Raw genomic sequence first — 18,066 nt, forward strand, 5'->3', positions numbered from 1 at the left:
TGAAGAAATTAAGACATTCTCAGATAAACAAAAGCTAAGGGAATTCATTACTAGCAGACCCGTCCTACAAGAAATGCTAAAGGGAGTCCCTCAGGCTGAAAAGACAAGAAACTAGATAGCAACTCAAAGCTATATAAAGAAATAAAGAAGTCTGGTTAAGGTAAAGGTAAAGGTGATTACATAGATAATACTTCATACTCACTAGGATGGCTATAATTTACATATATAGCAATTCCACTCTAGGTATATACCCAAAAGAACTGAAAACTGGTATTCAAACAAAAAAATACATTTACACACATATTCATAGCAGCATTATTCACAATACCCAAAGGGTGGGAAAAGCTCAAATGTCTATGGGCAGATGACTGGATAAACAAATAGTGGTATATACCTACAATGGAACGTTATTCAGCCATAACAAGGAATGAAATACTGATAGATGCTACAATGTGGATGAACCTCAAAAACATTATGAAAGAAGCCAAACATGAAAAGTCACATATTGCCTGATTCTTTTTATATGAAATAGCCAGAACGGTTAAATCCACTGAGAGAAAAAGCAGACTGATGGTTACCAGAGGCTGGGGGAAACACTTAATAGGTACAGGGTTTACTTCTGGTGTAATGAAAATGTTTTGGAAATAGACAGAGATAGTGGTTGTACAACATGTGTATATACTAAATGACACTGAATTGTTCAGCTTAAAATGGTTAATTTTATGTTACATGATTTTTACCTCGATAAAATTTGAAAAAATCAAAAGACTAGAATGAGGAAAAGATTAACTTGAAAAAGCCAAAAAAATCATCAAGACAAATTATCATCCAAATTAAAACGACCATTTAGAACACATGCGCTTAAGAGGACCTCAGGAATATAAACTATGTTTATTCTCAACACAAAATTCATACTCATATCATAAATTAAGTATGCTATTTAGATCAGTAACTGATCTAAATAGCAAATATATAATAACTTTTAGAAATATATAAACAACTTTGAAAGATTGAGGGAAGTGTACCATTGTGAAAAAAGCAGAAAATTCAAACTCTGAAATTTACTGGCTGAATGACCTAATAAGGTAAGTCTCTTAAATCTTTCTGAACATCAGTTTCCTCAAAGCTTAATAACGATAATTTTATTACCTTCTTGTTAATATTTACATTATGTGGTTATGATAAGAAGCCCTCTTCCCTTCCCTTCTACAGTCTCTATCTACATTCTCTCCTAGGTAAGTTCACCTGGTCCCACGGTATTTAACATTTTTTTAAGTTATTTATCTTATATGGCAATATATTCACCTGTTCAAAATTCAAAAGGCACAAAAGAATATACAACACAAAATCTCCCTTTCTCCCACCCTTGTCACCTAGCCATGTAGTTCCTTTCCTTGGAGGAACCAATGTTTTTTTAGCTCTGTGGGTCCTTCTAGAATTAGCATAGGCTATCTTTTTAAACAAATGGTAGTATACTATAGACAATGTTCTAAGTTGTGTTCTTTTTCATTTACTGCATCTTGGAGATCATTCTATATTAGTACATAAAGAATTTTCTTAGTCTTTTTCCAGCTGCACCTCTTCCCATTCTATAGTTACATCATAATTTATTTAACCAGTAACTTACTGCAAGAGGTAGTTTCTGGTATTTAACCAGTATGTTACTGAAAGAGGCAGGTAGTTTCCAATCTTTTGCTACAATGCTATAATAAATAACTTTGTATATATCTACCATTTCATATGAGTGAATATATATGTAGATAAAATTCACAAAAACAGAAAAGCTTTAAGTTCCACATCTTTAAATATTATCTATCAATTCATTTGACAGGGGCTCTAGGTGCTGCGGATATATGAGTGAATAAAAAAGATAAAAACACCAGCCTTCCCGGAGTTTATGTTCTAGTTAGGGGAGACAGACAACAAATAATAAAAATAAGTAAATATCAATACTATTATTTATCCAGATAAACAATGAAAAATAAAAAGTAAATTATATGGTATGTTAGAAGACGATAATGCTATGGAAATAAAAACAGATTAAGGGAAGAAGGAATAGGAAATGCCAAGGGAAAGGGTTATAATTTATCTACTAGATTATTACTTAACATAGTAAGTTACATATTATTTATATAATAGGTGAGTCTTTATATATTAGATTGGAAGGGTAGGCCTCATTGAGAAATAACGTAGTGAGCGATATACACAGCATATCTAAGAGAAGAGCATTCTGGGCAGAGAAAAGAACACACACAAAACCCCTGAGACAGCAGATTGCCTGGTACTGAGAAACAGTAAAGTAGCCAGTGTGGCTGGAGCAGAGTGAGGACAGGGGAGAATGGCAGGAAGTGAGGTCCGAGGTAATGAGGGAGCAGCCTGTGTAGGCCTTGGAGGCCGCTGTAAGGAGAAAAATGGGGAGTTACTATGATAAGATCTGAATCACGGTATAAAGCACTTCCTTAAATGCTGAACGGGGAGCGGATGGCAGGGAGGCAAAGTTGGAGGCAGAGAGGTGACTTAGGAGGCAACTGACCTGGGTGGTAGCAGTGCAGATGGCAAGGAGTGATCCAATTCTGACAGAAGCAGCGTCAGGAGGATCTGTGATGGATGGTATGTAGAATGAGAGGGAGAAGTCCAGAAATTTTGGCCAGAACGACTAGGAAGAATGGCGTTTCCATTCATTCAAGCAGGGAAGATGGCGCGTGGAGCAAGATTTTGGGGGGATGCTCAGGAGTTTAGTTTTGCAACTATGAAGCCTGAGATGTCTATTGGATACTACTGGAGATGCTGAGTAGGCAGTATGAAGTAAAAGACTGAAATTCACAGGAGAAGTTTAAACTGGAGACACAATTTGGAAGTCTATACACCAAAAGTAGTCCTGATTGCACCCCTGAATGCTAGAGTCACACATCCAACTGCCTGCAGAATTTCTTCAAGTGGATACCTCATAGGAATCTCAAATTTAACTTGTCCAAAATAAAACCATTGATTCTTTCCGAATCCCAAGCTCGTAGTCTTGCTTAGCTCAATAAATGGCAGCACTGTTTCACCATGTGGTTCAGGCCAAAACCTAGGAGTTCTTCATGATTCCTCTTGTTCCATCATATTGCAGTCTAATCCAGCAACATGTTCTATCAGCTCTACTTTTCAAATGACCCAATATCTGACCACTTTTCCCTAGTTTCACCCTGGTCCAAACCATGCTCATCTCTTACCTACACTCCTATTATAACAACATCCTAACTTGCCTTCTTCTTTCAAAGCTGGGCCAACTGAAGTCTATTCTGTATACACCAGCCACGATGATCTTTTGAGACATGAATCAGGTCATATCTGGCTCATGAGTTAGATCAGATTTGAGTGTCACAGTAGACAACAAATACTCACTGAATAAATACTTGTTGAATGAACAAACATGACCTATGTTCTAAAACAAGATTGGCAAACTTTTTCTATAAAGGGTCAGAGAATAAATATTTTTATTTTTGCAGGTTATATGGTGCGTGTTGCAACTACTCAACTCTACTGTTACAGCACAAAAGCAGCCAGAGACAATCCATTAAAAGAATGAGCGTGGCTATGTTCCAATAAAACTTTATTTGCAAAAATAGGAAGTAGGTAGTTTACTTACCACTGCTTTAAAGTTTAAATACTATAGTGGCTTACCATCACTCTTAGAATCACTATTAGAATAAAATCTAAACTCCTTATTTTGGCCTACACGGTCCTCTGAGACCTGACCCCTATCTATCTCTCCTCCATCTCCTACTATTTCCCCTTCACTGACTTTACCCTTTTGGCAATTTCTCAGATAAAGGAAGCTTTTTCTGTCCCCAGGCCCTTGGTATTTGCTGTTTCCTCTGCCTGGAATGTTCTTCATCCAGATCTTGGCACAGGTCATTCCTCACAGCCTTTCCTCAAAAGCTACCTTGATTGTCTATCTTCTTTTCTAGTCCTCATGACTTTTGGTCCTCTTCATAATATTTATCATTATCTGAAAAGATATCATTTACTATTTTTCCTTTACTTGTTTATTGTATCTCTCCACTAAGATGTGTTTCCATGAGAGAAGGATTTTGCTTATCTTGTCACTTTATCCACGGTGGCTACAATAAGGCCTAGTAAATAGTAGATGTTTAATATCTGCTAGATAAATGAATGGAAATGAAAGTATTTTAGAAATGTAAAGTGCTATTCAAGTACTACTAGTTGTTATTCTTTTGAGAGAAGGGGATGGCAGGTGAAAAGATGGTAAATACAGAAGTAGGGTGTGTTAGGAATATCACTGGCTTAGAGTCTTGGGTTTGAATCCTTGGGCAACTATCTTACGTACCTGAGAGCCTTAGCTTCCCTTTTTCTAAAAGAAATTTATCAGTATCTGGAAGGTTGTTCTAATGATTGATGAGATAATGCAAAAAAAAAAAAAAAAATCAGAATCAATGCTGGTTCACTTGCCATATTTTCCTTTTCTTACTGTAATGATTTGTTACATTTAAGATACCTCTATCAATTAGAAGTTTTCAGAAGCTGAATTTAACTTAAAAGAAAACTTTTAATTTTTAAATTTTTTTTTTTTGGCTGTGCCACACGGCTTGCATGATCTTAGTTCCCTGACCAGGGATTGAACTTGGGCCATGGCAGTGAAAGCACATAGTCTTAACCACTGGACTGGCAGGGAATTCCTCTCCCCTAAACTTTTTATTTTGAAATAATTTAAAATGTAAAAAATCGTTGCAAAAACAGTACAAAGAGTTCCCTAAACACTTCACCCTGGAATTGATTTTTTTGAATTTCAGATTTTTATAAGTTTCAGTGGATAAAAGAAAAAAAAGCATATTCTTCAAGGCCCTAAATAATACACTTGTAGCTTGACAAAATAGTACAATTTCTGATATTTATTTTTAGGGAAGTGTCTATGAATTGGAAAAAATTTACTTCAACATGTGAAACAGATAAAAGACCCCTAAGTGATTACATAAACTAATAGTCAAATGCATCAAGTCCTTTTTTCCTCATTCCGTAGGGGACCTGCAGAATTGTTAGCACCGTCACAGTGTACCAATTTTAAACAAAGTCAAGCTGTTTGCAAGTTTTTCTTGGATAGATTAACTTGATCCTTCTACAAACACAAATAGAAGGCAATATATCCAAAACATCCCATGCTTGAAGGGGTACTTGTAACACCAGTTCTATTTGGTTGCAGTGATGCACTCAAATACCACTAGATAATGCAACTGCTCAGAATTGCTGACAAAACATTTGCTACTAAACAAATAGACAATCAGTTGTCCTAGGTTCTTAACCATTCATGCCATCCAAACTCTTTGAAAAACCTCACTTCAACTACCGATAAGATCACTCACTCGTCAATAGCCGTCTTCTAATGACCTTTTATTAAGGGTATTATAGAAATGAATAAAGTGTGACTGAAATGATGTCAATATAAACTGTTTTATATGAGGTGATGTTTACATAGTAGTCAAAGCTTATAGCTCAGCAGAATTCTCTTGAAAAGTGATATCCATAATGTGAATAAAATAACTGCTAATAACCTTAAAGGTTTTCAGCATGTCCAAGAAAAATATGGATATCTACCCAGAATTTTATTATTTTTTATTTTTTTAAAAATTTATTATTTATTTATTTTTGGCTGTGTTGGGTCTTTGTTGCTATGCGTGGGCTTTCTTTAGTTGCAGTGAACGGGGGCTTCTCATTGTGGTGGCTTCTCTTGTTGTGGAGCACGGGCTCTAGGCACGCGGACTTCAGTAGTTGTGGCTCATGGGCTCTAGAGCACAGGCTCAGTAGTTGTGGCGCGTGGGCTCAGTTGCTCCGCAGCATGTGGAATCCTCCCAGACCAGGGCTTGAACCCGTGTCCCCTGCATTGGCAGGTGGATTCTTAACCACTGTGCCACCAGGGAAGTCCCAACCCAGAATTTTAAATTAATCAATTTTAAAGTTTAGCCAGAGCGCTTAAGACACAGAGGAAAGAAGGATGGAATACACCCAAAGAATCTATTAATCCACAGAGAAGCAAAAGAACTAACAGAAGGACAATATATTTTACAGACCTATATAATTACAAGGTAATAACATATGTAACAAAGTAAAAATGGGGATTAGATACCTTTTCTTCAGGTATACTATAACGCACATTTTCCAGAAATACTGATGTATTTTCCACATTTGTGTATCGTAAAAGAATATGAGCAAAATCTTCTTCACTGATAGTATTCATCCCATTAGAGTAGGAAAGGAATTCTATTTCTAGAACTTCTGTTTGGAGGTTATCCATGAATCTATGACAAAAATACATAAACAATGAATAAGATAAATGAAGAGTGATGGTAACAGATGGTACTTACCCTCTCAGGACTTTGGCTTCTTCATCTGTAAAATGGGCATAACAAGAATATCTTGCAGGGTAGTGATGAGACTTAAAGGAGTTAATGTGCCCTGCCTCGTGTTTACTGCAGCAAACACTATATACATGCCTATTATTATTATTACTGCAGCTTATTGAGACTGAGGAATTGGTAATATTCTTTCTTCTGAATATATAGGAAATAATCCAGATATCTGGATATTTTTCCTCATTCAGTGACTTCCTGTTACATTTATCAGTAGAACTACTGGTACACAAGCACTGACGGGAGTGGATATTTGTTATAGAGTATCTTTAGTTAAGATGAAAGCAGCAAAGAGGTGAGCGTCACTGCACTAAATGATTCCTAAAGACCTTCCTGACTTTAGCATGTTAACATTTTTCAATACAAATATAAAAATTAAGCTCACCTATAAAAATCTTCAAAGTTGAGCTCAGCTTTTCCTTTCTTTCCAAAAAAGTGTACAAGAAGTGTAGTATCTGTTACTAAGTTTGTAATGTCATCAGCACGCTTTGAAAAAAATCACAATTTAAAGGTTAGCTGCAATAAAACAAAACAGAATAGAGATATCCAATATCCCCCAAAGAACATAAATACATTAACATTAGAATGAAAAGCAGAAGGATGTATTAATACATGCCATTACAGTTAAAAAGAAGTTCAAAATTTGAAAACAGAAATACAGATGAAATTGATGTTTATCTTCAAAAAACTTAAAGTTATGATTATATTAAGAAGTCTTCAACCACAAATTGTGCATATAGGGTATCTATAGTTTAAATGATATAAAATAGTTAAAATCCTTTAGTAATCATCAAATATTTTATTTTTATTTAAGTAATTTACTTTGGATTTTCCTAATCAACCTGAAAAATTCATTCATTTAGGATGTCCAAAAGAGGTAAATTCCTCAGATTATTGAACATATAGGGCTGACAAAAGAATGGCCTCAAGCTTCGCAAAATAGTTTCCTTGAACCATGATTCTTCCCTATTGTATTCTTATCCATGATACTTTAAATAGAAGATACTGTATTTTGAAAGAGAAACTACAGTAATATTACCTTGGAATTTATATCATCTATAATTTTTTCCAAAGAAAAGTCTTACATTATTTTTTGAATGGATAAGAAATTAATTCCAGAGGATTTTCCCCTCCCCATTCAACTTGATAAACAAGTTCCAACAACTGTATTCTTAAAATAGCTTAATTATGGTCCTTATAAAGTTTAATGCCCTGAGAAAATCTTCCCTCTTTAATGTAGCTTTACAGGTTTCCTTTTGCTTCCCTCCTTCCCATCCCATTCCCTTTCCTTCCTTCTTTCTCTTTCCTTCCTTCTTCACTTGGCCATTAACTCATACCTATCTTATAAACTCAGTTACAAAAATAATAAAATTCAAGTGATTATAACCTCTCCCCATGTATTATCCTGGGAAATCTAAGAAAAAGTAAGAGGTTAAATAGTAAGTATCATTTTCTATATTTAAAAAATAGCTGCAAATGTCCATCTAAAGGTACATATTTGAAACTATTACTTCTTGACTGGAATCATGATACCACTCCATAGAAAACATAAGAAATAGAAAATATATACTTCTCTTCAAAGCATCAGTCGTCTTCCATGTTCCCTGATATAGTCTCATCTTACCCATCTTCCAAACGCTAAATTTGGTAATCTTTTGATTCCTCATAGCCCCCTTCCCAATCTTTCATGAAGATAGCCATTTTTATCCTTCATAACATTTGTTGGGTCTTTATTTCCCTTCTCCCTAGACCAAATATTATTCTTCTCTTGTAACGACTAGAATGGAGTTATAGAAGACTACATCTTCTGATAGGCTTTTTTCCCTCCAACATGCCCTCTTTTAATCCATGAAACTATGTTTCTAAAGTGATCTTTCTGCTACACGGATTACTCATGTCTCTCTTAAAGACTCTTTAAAACATGTAGGGTATCTTCTACTTTAAATTATCTAAAATTGTTGAGATTCTTTAGTAATCACCTATGTAGTCTATATTTGTAATTTAGTTTGGATTTTTCTAAATAATCTCTGGAATGTAACCTCCTAATAATTGGTTTGGACGATCTCTACTACTTCTTATTTGAGTTTGCTGACAAGTTCCAAGTATTCTCAGGAGCTGGAATAACCGAGAAGTTCCCTATAATATAACCAACTCCTTTGATCTGATAGTGGTTTGATCTGATCACTTGGGGAAAAACGACACAGCCAGGAAGCCAGGTGTCACATACTATCTTTTAAATATACCTTCTTGAACAAGCTTAGTATGAGTGTTGAGGAATATTAGTGGTGCCAGTCTTTCAAGGCCCCCTATGTGACAGATTAGTGTAATTTTTGAGTAGTGCTCAAAAGGCACTACTACTATACTTTCACCAGTAGCTTTAAGTTGAGAAGGTAGACTGATGTAATGGAAGGAGGACAGGATTTAAAATCAGAAGACCTGAGTTCACTGACTTTTTTCATCGTCAGCTTCCTTATCTGTAAAATGGGAAAAACCCTATCTACAATAACCATTTTCAGGATAAGGTTGGCATATGAATGTAAATGAAATATATACATGTTCTTATTGGTAGTCATAAGATGCTTTGGACAAAAGCATTAAGACCTTTGTGGGGGGAGAAGGTAGCTTGTTAATTATAGACATTCTTTTGTGATCGTGTATAATCAAATCTAATCAGTTTATTATCCAAGGAAGAGCTTAATTTAGTAGGGGGAGGAAATATTTGAGAAGGCATGCCTAAATGGACCATAACAGTGGAGGCTCGAGCCAATCAGAGGTCAGCATGAAGAACTGGGGTATCCATCTGGAAGCGAGAGCGATGGAATGTGGAAGAGGGGCAAAGTGGCTGAGAAGAGGAGCAGGGATAAGGTCTTAGAACAAGTTGTTGCTACTTCACAAATAAGCAGTAGCGTGGTAGGCAAATAGGATGATGAACTCAAGAGTCAGATTTCTGGTTTGAATTCTGACTTTTTTCCTCATTAGTTAAGTGACCCTGGGGAAGTTAATCTCACTGAGGATATAATTATCCTCAGGAACAACAACAGTACTTACCCTAAAGGGTCGTTGTGAGGATTAGATAACTCATGTGAGTCAGCACTATAACCGGCATATTGTAAATGTTCAGGAAGTGTTAGCTATTATTATTTATTTCTGACAAATCAGTATATTCCAAGAAGTTGAAAAAGGACTAGACAAGACAGAAAATAATGTTGGAGCTTAATGCAAAAAAATATTTTTACATGGTATACTCTTGCTTCTTTTGTGTTATTGAAACTACACATATATGTTATATAGATCTAAAAAAATGCCTTAAAATGGGAGGATACAGGAACACCAAAAGTTAGAGAACCCTGATAACATAACTATGGAATGTTTTCCTCTAGTGTTGTCATGTTCCTTACCTCGAGACATAATACACTGAAATGAGGTGGCTTTGTTTTACACAGGTTTTAAATAATGACCTCATTTGGCCAGTTTTTCTCATGCCCATTGAGCAGAGCAAATCTTCATTTACAGTCTTTCATCATCGAAATCTTATTAGACTTAGGTTGCTCTTATCCAGATAATCCAGACCCACAGAGGCATAAACAACAGTTTGACGTTAGAGAGAAAAATTAGAAAATGGAAATAGTGAAAACCTTTCCCCCCCATTCAGTGAAACAGAGTGCTGTTGGGAGTCATTGAAAACTATACCAGTGTCCTTGGTATCCTAACAGTGTTATATAACTTAAATCACAGGAGAGCTGAGACAAAAATAGAGACTTTATCCCTTTGATTCTTGTGCTCATTGTTAAAATAAAATGAATTCAGGTGTTTTCATAACAAAGCAAGAAAAAGCCACAAAAGAACCCCATGAGAGGCCATTATCTAACTTTGTTTTGATTAAAAATTATTTTAAATGATTTCATCAAAAATGGAATAAACAAATTAAAAAACTTGCATAAAATAAAAATATATCAAGCTATTAAAGAGTTTTAAGGAATTCTTTCAATATATTTTTATTGATTACTATATGATAATAATCTTATCAAGCTCTATTCATGGGCTGGAGGAAATCGTCCAACTCTTGATTTGTTAGGAAGGTTTTAAATAACCTACTGAAACTTATTAAGGGTTAGTAAAGTTTAAAGCAGATAAGAAAAAAATTTAAATTTCATCTGTAAAGCTCAAAACAGTTTTTGTAATTCTGGTACTCACAGACTGTATTCAATAGCTGCACGATAGACATATTGTACTATGAATTTATTATCTATTATTTTGGTTAGAAAGTGGTATCAGCTGTGGTATTCAAATTTTCATTATAACATGGTTTTACTATCACTGAAAAAAAATTTATGGTTAGAAATAGCTCTGGAATAAGAATATGAGAGGCTAATCTCAAATTTACCTACGTTATGTAAAGAGAACTGCTTTATCTTAATATTTACATTTTAAATATAAGAGGAACAAAGAAATACAAATAGATTTCTAAGCTTTCTTTCCGAACTAATTCGAATCCTGAAGTACTGACAGTATAAACAATTCAATGTTTCACTGGCATCAGTAGTAACCTATAAGGAATTATAATGAGTTGTAATTTAACTACAGCTAATTCTCAATTATCTTCTCTAATGGCAGTAACAGAGATGATCCCCCAATAATTATTTTACTTGGAAACACAGTATAAGTTTTGTTTTGTTTTCTTCTTTTTCTTTGTACTTCTCTCCATCAAATTTATTTTCATGATGTTTGAGTCAATTCATTAATTGATTTAGCAGCTTATGATTATAGTGTGGATTGATTACAGTTAATGGTGTGCTAGTGAACTGGCTCTCTAGGAAAATAAAAAAGCCTGATTTGTAGTGTTTGCCAATGTCTATGGTAGTAACACGCCTATCATGGTCCATTTGAAGGTACCAACGGAATGTCACAGAATGCTGAGTTGGGAAGAGATGTGCAGAACTAGCTCTGGGAAGCTGTAAAAGCCAGCTCCAGCACACATCAGATAGAGCAATAAACATCTTCAAAAGATCTTACGCAAACCTTTTATAAGATCTTTGAGTATATGTAAGAGCTGACTGGTCTTCTGATATTATCAAGATTTAAATTAAATTTGACATATAATAAGCAGGTTGTGCCTAACTGTGAGAACTTCTAGCAGAGTTAAATGGGATTGAAGATCGGCTGGAGGCTGAGAGGTGGACAGCGTATGGTGGGAAGAGACAGCAGGACACGACTGCTAATTTGAAGCTGGCACAGCAGGCTTGTAGGGGCTCTAAGGACTAGTGTCCCCCATTGCTCTTACTTTTAGGCACTGACTACTATATGCCTACATAAATGACTACAGAATTAAGCACTTTTAAAGGATGTGTAAATGGACTATCTATTAGCACTTTATGCCTAAAAATAGCTAAAATTTAAAAGGTAATTTTTAAAGATTAATAATTGCTGGTCATAATTACATCATATTTACATATCACAGACAGACTATATATAGGGCAGAATGCTTTATTTGTTTTAGGACTTTAAAATGGTGCACAAGTGACAAAATTAACATTTACAAGTGTTTGCCCTGCTCTAGAGGTGTCCACTGAGTAGCACTGTATATGTGGGTAACAGAATTCATTCCAGTTTACTTCTCTAGATATTTTTAAGTATAACTTTTAAAAGTTAAACTTTAGAAAAAGAAACGAGAAGCCAACTTTCAAGAGAAAAAGATAATGAAAAAATACATCTCTTGGTATTTACTGAAAAGTCCTTTGTGGTAAGCCAGACAGCCATCTCTAATAAAGTTCTTAAAAATTCTTAATAGGGAACATAGAAAAGCATTTAATCTACAAGACATAGCCCATCTTTTAAAATGACAAACCCCTATTAACAGTGCCATAATGAGAGTGGGGTGGTGGGGACAGTCCACCTGAGGGCAGCAAAAAGGTATGTGTCTCTGTGGAATTCAAAAACAATAATGAATGATATAATGGTCAGTCTACTTTTAATTTTCCACACATTGGCAATCCTAACCAATGTCAAGGTAAAATGTCCTCCCTTCCCTGACCGACTGCTGTTAGCACACCTCCCCCATGCCCACCCTTGGTAAGCCACTCGCTATTAATATTAGGAAATTTGATTTTAAATCTACCATAACTCTAAAGCATTAGCTATCTTTTACCAAGTTAGAAGTTTCAGCATTTCATGTAACATTGCAAATTATAAGGTTAAAAGGTTCAGTGAAACTATAAAATAGTATTTTCAAATTTCCTGAAAGTGATCTTTAAGTGAAAAAGAACAGTATTTCCTTTTAATTAAGTTGGAAAGTCATGTTTTCTACAAGAAGCGAGTGGATTTACCATGGACTATTACAGGTGGCCTTGCCCCCCCTGCCAGCACAGTTGACATATTCAAATATACCAATTTATATATAGGAATTATTGCTTTACTGGAGAAAAAGGGAAAATATAAAATATATTTTTGGTTTCATCGCTGTGACTCGAAAATGAAATGAGGACTAGATTAACAAAATGGCAAATAGTACAAGGACCTGGTTGAGGTTTAATTATACCTCTGCGAGGTCTGAAAAGAGTGCTTGGCTTGTATTACGTCTCAGGGTATCCCAATAGCTTCTGGAGACAAGTTCCTCAGCATCTGTTTTAAGTACCTGTAGAAGTTTTAAGAAGCACAACTGAAATCTAAAGAATAGTCAGAAACAATGATAATTTATACAGTTTAAATCTCTTCTAGCCAACCTTGAAAAGAAAACACATTAGCTTACCTTTTTTGTTTTCTGCTGCACACAGCAGTATTATATTACATCAATGGTAAACCCAGGGCATTTTCAAAGGTGTAATGGTATATAACCACTGTTTCTAAGTACAACGTGGCTTTGTCAATAAGAATCACATTCTTCACCCCTGCCCCATGCCCTTCTAATGAAACAAACATAACTTCTAAGAAAGTGTGAAATAAAAATTTTATTCACACCTTGTGTGAAGTAAATTCATTTGGAGAAGATTTTGGTAATTTTATAGCAACCTATAAAAATTAAGCTTAATTTAAAAATGCATCCTTGTTGGTTAGCATATATTATGTTAGTGCATCAAAGAATCAAAATGACCATATCCATACTTTAGAGAAACTAAATTTAAATTAATCGAAAACTTGTCAAAAAGAAATATGCAAGTTGAAGGCAAACCACTCAAAGCTAATCAGGGATTTGGTGTCTACTGTAAATAAATCAGGTACTTTCTGATATATTTCAAGGACAGAGCACTAGCTTCTATCTCAGTACAGGCTAGTCTAAAGCAGGCGATATCAGAATTAAGAGGCTAGTCTAAAGCAGGCGATATCAGAATTAAGAAGTGTAGTCTAATCTTTACATGAAATGTAGAACTACAAGCTTAACTTGGGTCTCTATAAACAAAAATAATTAAATGTGGTTTCTCTCAGGATCTACCAGGAAAGATTTCACAGATTCTCAGGCTTGGTCTTCTTTGGGTTATTGTGAGAAGAAAATGCTGCATGATGAATTTAGGAGTGAGTGGCTGATGATGAGAGAATTCTTATTTTTGTGTGTGTGTTAGTTTTCAAAAGTCCAGTGCCACTAATACAATTATAAGCATCTGGGAATTATTTCAAAGATCTGTGTTTTAATTCATTATTATGAACTAGAAAACACTGCCTACTGCCCATATTTTAATAAACTCTTAATAAAATGTTAATAATAAAGTATTATTAAGCAGGAATCACTTACATAACATAGATGTATTTATTACCATAAGTGTAAATGTAGCAATGTGGCAGAGAATCTACTCGTCACCCCCTTTAGTAACTAAGTAAGCTGTAACCAAGTAAAATTAACTGAGTGTAGCACTAACACAGTTCATTTTCTTTTACACAGATATAGCAGAACCTCAATAGATGGTAACTAGATTAAATACTCTGCGAAGTTACCTAAATATTTTGAATGTGGATATATTTTTAAACTGTAACGTAGAAAGGCAGTATATAGTTAAGAAAAGGACTGTTAAACCAATCTAACTAGAAAATGAGGCTCACGACACTATTATTAGGAGGGTAACAGGAACGACGCGCTTGGTGAAGCCAGGCCTCTCCCCTACTTCCAAACCCTGGTCACCCTCACCCCTACCCCACCCACACAGACTTTGATGGCATTAAAAATACTTACAACATACGAAGGGATAAAATTAGTTTGACAAACTATATTGACACGGATCTCTATAGGAAAAAATGTATGTTCTGAGCCTAGGAAAGGGAGGGAGGGAGGGAGGGAGGGAGGAAAAGAGCAAGAGAGGGAGGAAGGAGGGAGCCATAGTGTGAAAAGTTCATATACTGGAATCCTAACCCCCCAGGGGATGGTATTAGGAGTGGGGCCTGTGGGAGGTGATTAGGTCATGAGGGCAGAGCCTTCATGGATGGGATTAGTGCTCTTAGAAAAGGGGTCTGAGAGAGCTCCCTTGCCCCCTTCCACCATGTGAGGACACAGTGGGAAGGTGCCACCTATGAATCAGGAAGCAGGCCCTCATCAGCTGCCACAATGAATCTGCTGGTTGGGTGATCTTGGACTTTCCAGCTCTCAGAACTATGAAAAATGATTATTCGTTATAAGCCACCCATTTTAAGGTATTTTTGTTATAGCAGCTCAAAACAAAGACAGAAGGAAAGAAGGAAGGAAGTAAAATAAGGGAGAAAGGGAAGCTAGAAGGAAGGAAGAAAAAGGAAGCTAGGGGAAAAAAGACCGACTTAGAGATGGGACTCTATCACTGCGGTAAGCAGAACAGAGGCTCCCCAAAGCGGCCCATTTACTGGACAGGTAAATACCCTACACAAAGTAAGGGTCTGCGAAAGGGTACACTCAGAGGTTAGGCAAACTAGGAAAAAAACCCCAAAATAGTAGCCCACAGAATCAGGCGGTCAACTGTCTTTGCTATTAGTGATATTTAAAAACACAGAAAAATATAAACAAACAAAAGAAAACTACATCTTTATAATCTGTCCCACTCTGACAAGTTTGGCCTGAGAAACCATAACCCGAGAATTGTAATTTAAAGTTACATGGGACTGCAGGTACCTGCAATGTATCATAGAAACAAACATATACACACAAGTCTTCCCAGGAAAAACACACCCTTAACCCAGCCCTTAAAGAACCCACACAGATGCATTCCAACAAGTACATGCTCATAATAGGAAATTACTAAACGTAAAAGAACGTAAGCCACCATAAGTAGGAACCAGCAGAAACAACAAACAATAGAACAAGAGCTGCAGACTCTAGATATTGAAATTATTAGATATGGAATACAAAATAAGTTTAATAAGTTTAAAGAATATGAAGTTGTATTTGACAGGACTTTTTAGGAAAAAGGGGCTACCAAAAATTATTAGGCTGATTAGAAAAAAGAACCAAATAAAACTTCTAGAAATGAAAAATGAATCACTGAAATTTAATATCATATTATATACAGCTAGAGAGAAAATCAGTGAACTTGAAGATAATATGAATAAAGTATACAGAATGCAGTGTAAAAAGATAAAAAATATGGCAAATTAAAGAGGAGTTAAGAGACATTAAAACATGAATATCTATGAAAGCTCTAGAAAGTAATATTAGAGAAAATGGGAAAGAGGCAATATTCAGAGACATATTGACAGTGGATATTCAAGAAATAATGAAAGCAAACAATCCTCATATTTAAGAAGCCCAATAAATTTCATGATAGATAAAAGCAAAAAGAGAGATAGACTGTAATAAAACTGTAAAATACCAAAGGCAAACAGAATCTTAAAAGCACCCAGAAAGAAAACAGATTGCCTACAAAAGAATAATAATTAGACCCAGAGTTGACTTTTCATTTTCAGCAATAGAAGCCGGAAGACTGGGATGATACCACAATTTGCTGAGAATAAGTGTCAACCCATAATAATATATATAGTAAAATTCTTTCAAAATAACAGCATGTATACATATATCGAATCATTACATTATATACCTGAAACTAATATAATGTTATATGCCAATTCTATCTCAATTAAAACAAACAAACAAATCCGCAGAAACAGAAGAGGCTGGTGGTTGCCAGAGGCAGGTGGGAATGGTGGTGGTAGGGAAAGGGGTGAAGGTGGTAAAAAGGTGTGAACTACCAGTTATAAGATAGGTAAGTCTTGGGGATATAATGTAAAGCATGGTGACTACAGTTAATAATACTGTGCTGTATGCTAGGAGTTGCTAAGAAAATAGGTCTTAAAGTTTTCATCACAAGAAAAAAAAATTGTAACTATGTGAGGGGATGGGTGTCAACTCAACTTACTGTGGTGTTTTGTGAGAAGTACATATATCAAGTTATGTTGTACACCATAAGCTGATACCATGTTATATGTCAACTATATCTCAATAAACTGGGAAAAAATAAAGGGAAAAAAAGAGATTTCCAGAGAGAGGGTTTTTAAAAAAATTTATTAGAAGATCATCACTTGAGAATATACTTTGTGAGTATAAGATTATGAGATTTAGGAATGGGTGAGATTAAAGAGGGAAATACTGAGTAAAGAATAGCAAATATATAAGTAATTAGAAACAAACATGAATGATACATATTTTAGAAGTCTAACTTGTGGGATTAAAAAAAGACAAGGGCAAACGTTGTTCAATTTTAAGTACCCATGCCAGGAGAGTAAAGAACGGTATTAAAGAACTTTTAAAGTCTATTTTTGAGAAAGCGAATAAAGATATGGCCTAATCTAAGACTTTATTATTTTAAGTATTCTTATTAAAATTTCAAGAATAACTACACAAAGAAAAGAAATATAGTGAATGTCTTCTAAACTCAAAATAAACCCAGGTAATGCAAAAGAAAGTAAGAAAAGAGAAAAAAAAACAGTAAATAGAATGGCTAAAATAAATCCAAATAAGTTAGTAATCACAGTAATGTAAATTGATTGAATTTTCCAATTAAAAAGCATATATTATCAATCCAGATAAAAAGGAACCGATAAAATACACAAAATATACTTTTAAAAAAGACACATCCAAAATATAAGGAAAATGAGAGGTTGAAAATGATAAACCAGGCTTCTAGTAATGACAGACTAGAAAAAACAGTGCCAATCTTCTCATTGAGAATAACTGAAAAAAACTGGACAAAATACAATATAGATGTATCTTAAAGCATCTTAAAGACATTATTTGCCTTTTGTACTGTGTTGACTGGTACAAAAGCAATGGTGGGTAAAATTGCTGAAGCCTTAGTACAATGACAGCACCAAAGACCAAAGTCATTACATTCTTCAGAAGTTGTCACATTCTTCAGTTTCATATACTCATATTTAAAAAAAAAAGTTTCACTTAAGAATGTACTTGCTGAAGAATAAAACTCATAATTGTGTTAATTTAATCTTTGAGCACACATCTTTTTAACATTCAGTGTGAAGGGAAGCATGCATAAAGCACTTCTGTCTAATGAAGTACTGTGGTTGCCTTGAGAAAAAACATCTATGCGGTGGTTTGTGTTCCAAGGTAGACTAACCACTTTTTTCTTGAACCATCATTTTTACTTGAAAGAACAACGGATACACAAACTATGGTTATTCAGACTTTGGTATGTGGCAGGCATCTTTTTGGAAGATGAACCAAGTGAGCCTGTTGCTTCAAGGGAAACAATTGATAGTA

At 34.9% G+C, this 18,066-nt stretch overlaps 1 protein-coding gene across 5 annotated transcripts in view; it reads right to left on the minus strand.

Moving 5' to 3' along the window:
* MICU3 (mitochondrial calcium uptake family member 3) overlaps positions 1–18,066 on the minus strand; it is a 116,010-nt gene that overhangs the window by 28,143 nt on the left and 69,801 nt on the right. For all 5 annotated transcript variants that reach the window (XR_009698757.1, XM_061177278.1, XM_061177276.1 and 2 more), the window contains 3 exons: positions 12,943–13,038; positions 6,793–6,893; positions 6,125–6,296 (listed from right to left, as the gene is read on the minus strand). Coding sequence is in view for 4 of the 5 variants with exons in the window: in XM_061177278.1 (XP_061033261.1) it covers positions 6,125–6,296; positions 6,793–6,893; positions 12,943–13,038 (369 nt within the window). In the remaining variant the exon portion in view is untranslated. The remainder of the gene's footprint in view (positions 1–6,124; positions 6,297–6,792; positions 6,894–12,942; positions 13,039–18,066) is intronic.

This window comes from Eubalaena glacialis, chromosome 20 (genome assembly GCF_028564815.1).
Source record: "Eubalaena glacialis isolate mEubGla1 chromosome 20, mEubGla1.1.hap2.+ XY, whole genome shotgun sequence".
Lineage (NCBI taxonomy): Eukaryota > Metazoa > Chordata > Mammalia > Artiodactyla > Balaenidae > Eubalaena > Eubalaena glacialis.